The sequence below is a fragment of the Austrofundulus limnaeus genome, unplaced genomic scaffold (assembly GCF_001266775.1).
Source record: "Austrofundulus limnaeus strain Quisiro unplaced genomic scaffold, Austrofundulus_limnaeus-1.0 Scaffold30, whole genome shotgun sequence".
In the NCBI taxonomy this organism is placed as follows: Eukaryota; Metazoa; Chordata; class Actinopteri; order Cyprinodontiformes; family Rivulidae; genus Austrofundulus; species Austrofundulus limnaeus.
The window spans coordinates 1,303,171-1,305,758 of record NW_013952432.1 but is presented as its reverse complement, the minus strand read 5'-3'; the positions used below and the strand labels follow the sequence as shown (position 1 = coordinate 1,305,758).

The 2,588-nt window shown below is 36.5% G+C and overlaps 1 protein-coding gene across 1 annotated transcript in view; it reads left to right on the top strand.

Annotated features, from left to right (window-relative positions):
- Positions 1-1,279: 1,279 nt before the first annotated feature.
- sh3kbp1 (SH3-domain kinase binding protein 1) overlaps positions 1,280-2,588 on the top strand; it is a gene marked incomplete at its 5' end in the record, with an annotated part of 38,120 nt that continues 36,811 nt past the window's right edge. Inside the window, 1 exon segment of the mRNA XM_014005345.1 lies at positions 1,280-1,437. Coding sequence (XP_013860799.1) covers positions 1,280-1,437 — 158 coding nt within the window.

Here is a 2,588-nt window from a genome sequence, read left to right as displayed (position 1 = left end):
ATATACAATTAAGTGTTACTGTTTATTATTATTATTAAACTGTTTTTGAGAACATCTTAAAAACCTTTGTGGAGTAATTTACTAGTTTGAAGAGATTGCATACAAACCAATACAGTGCCAGAATGATACATACTTCTCATCCAACCGCAATTGATTTCARTCTATCCAGGAAGTGCAGCATATCTGGACAGTTTATTTTTTATTAGATTTTTTTATGATTACCAGACAAAATAAAAATATAAATGAATTACTTGCGTTTTTAAAGTAGAAAGTACAGATAATTGCGTGAAAATGTAGAAGGAAAAAGTTGGCTGAAAAAAAATTGCTCCAGTAAAGCATAAATAACCAAAATTTCTACCCAAGTAAAGTATTTGAACATCATTACTTGACATACATGATAATTTTTGATAGCATGATGTGTATTTGCAAAAACGTCAGTCTTGTAAATAAAGCTATGAAGATAAGCTAATGCTAGCTAGATGCTAATGCTACAGRTGCTTTATTTGCAGCCCATCCATCTATCCATCCGTTTTCRTRACCTGCTTCTRCTTTCCGAGTTGTGGTGAGCTGATATTTATTCAGCAGCCACTCTGCAAGAGGCAGGGGACACCCTGGACAGGGACAGAAAAACTACACAAACAACCATTCACACTTAGGGATAATTTAGAGTCACCAATAAACCTAACATGTATGTGGGAAGAAACTGAAGTACTTAGTGAAAACCAATGCATGTATGAGAGGAACTCCACCCAGAAAGGCCCAAGACCGATAGATGACACTGCAAKCTTCTTGCTGAGAGGTGTCACCATGCTGCTGCCCTCTTTGCAAATGACATGACAATTTTTTTTTCTAATTCAAAAGCACACTTTTTAAAGTTCTTCTTTGAAAGACCTCTCACTATTTGCTACAGTTGCAATAATGATGCCGGATATGTTTAGCATCTAAAAAGTCTTATTTAAAGCACAATAATCGTGGTAAAGGCAGATACTTTATAGACTAACTTTGTGAAAATAGGAACAACTCATGCAAAGGCAAAAAGAGGAAACACTGCCCGTTTTTGAAGTGTTTAAAACTTGCAAGAACCCTCTTATGGGAACTCTTATAGCAGATTTTCCGACACTGATCTAATATTATCAGTGGTTTGCATGCATTTTGTTTTTGCACTTTCTTCTAAATCAGTTAACAAAAGCTGTGTAATCATTACCTGCTAAACATTGTTGGTGTAGAGGTGTTTGACTCTTCTGTGGCTAACACTGCCTCTCTCTCTCTTTTTGTCTAGTGGAGGCCGTGGTGGAGTTCGACTATGAGGCTCAGCAGGAAGATGAGTTGACCCTGACTGTGGGCGACATCATCAGGAACATACGGCGAGATGATGGAGGCTGGTGGGAGGGCGAGCTGGGAGGACGCAGGGGGCTTTTCCCTGATAATTTTGTTCGAGTGAGTAAAGTTTTTTTTTTGCCAGCCCAAAGAAGACCCTTCACAGGCAGACAACCACAGAAAAAAACAGATAGCTGTGACTTTGTGTGAGTTTCCAGTACTATTTGTGGCGCAGCACAATACCACTTCACACATCAGACTTAGTTCACTATTTATTGGTTGAGAGAAGATCACAGACAAACGAACAAAGAAATTCAGGTTTTATATTTGTGTTTAAATAATGCACTTAGTCCTCCAATCAAATTTCTCTTTTGCACGGCAAACATGTTYGTTTATTTCCAAATAAAACGTAAAAATGAGGGAAGATTACTCATAAAACTCTATAAATGTTTTTCTCAAGTGCTTTTATTTTAACGTTGGAGAGCAGATGTGAACAGCATATAATTTTCACACTCATCAAACCATTCATGAGTCCCTCAGTCCCATTTTGAAAGCAGCTGTTAGTGATTTTGATTTGTTCATGTGACCAAATACTTATGAAGTACTTTGTCTTTTGTTTGTTACTTTTATATTTCACAAGTACATCATTGCTGACTTTTAAGTAGAGTTGTGTAAAAAACACAAGCTGTCTTCCTGACCACAGCGACTTCTCAATTTGGAGAAGCAGGAAGTGGGAAAGACCACAAACCAAACTAACATTTACTCATAATGGGCCCTCTTCATTGCAGATCAACAGATGCTTATTTCTGGATTTCTTTCTTTTTTTTTTTTGGTTACATAGAGTCACTCATACATACTGTAAGTGTTTTTTTTTTTTTTTTTTGTTGCTAGGCTGAAGAATGTTGCTACACTGATCACTGTTAGCTGCTGGTTCTGCTGGGCTAATCGTAAAATAATATGAAGAGTAAAAAGAGTCAAAACAGCTAAGATAACAAATAAACATAGGGTTTTTGAATCTTAGCAAAAGCAATGCGAGAAGTGAGACATAACCACTGACAGATAAGATGCCCTGTGAGGCCGCCGGTTATGCAATGAAACAAACACGGATGTTCTTCAGTTAAGGAAATAGTGCAAAATCAAATAACTGCTTGGTGCTAAACAAACCTAAACTAAATCAACATCTATCTATCTATCTATCTATCTATCTATCTATCTATCTATCTATCTATCTATCTATCTATCTATCTATCTATCTATCTATCTATCTATCT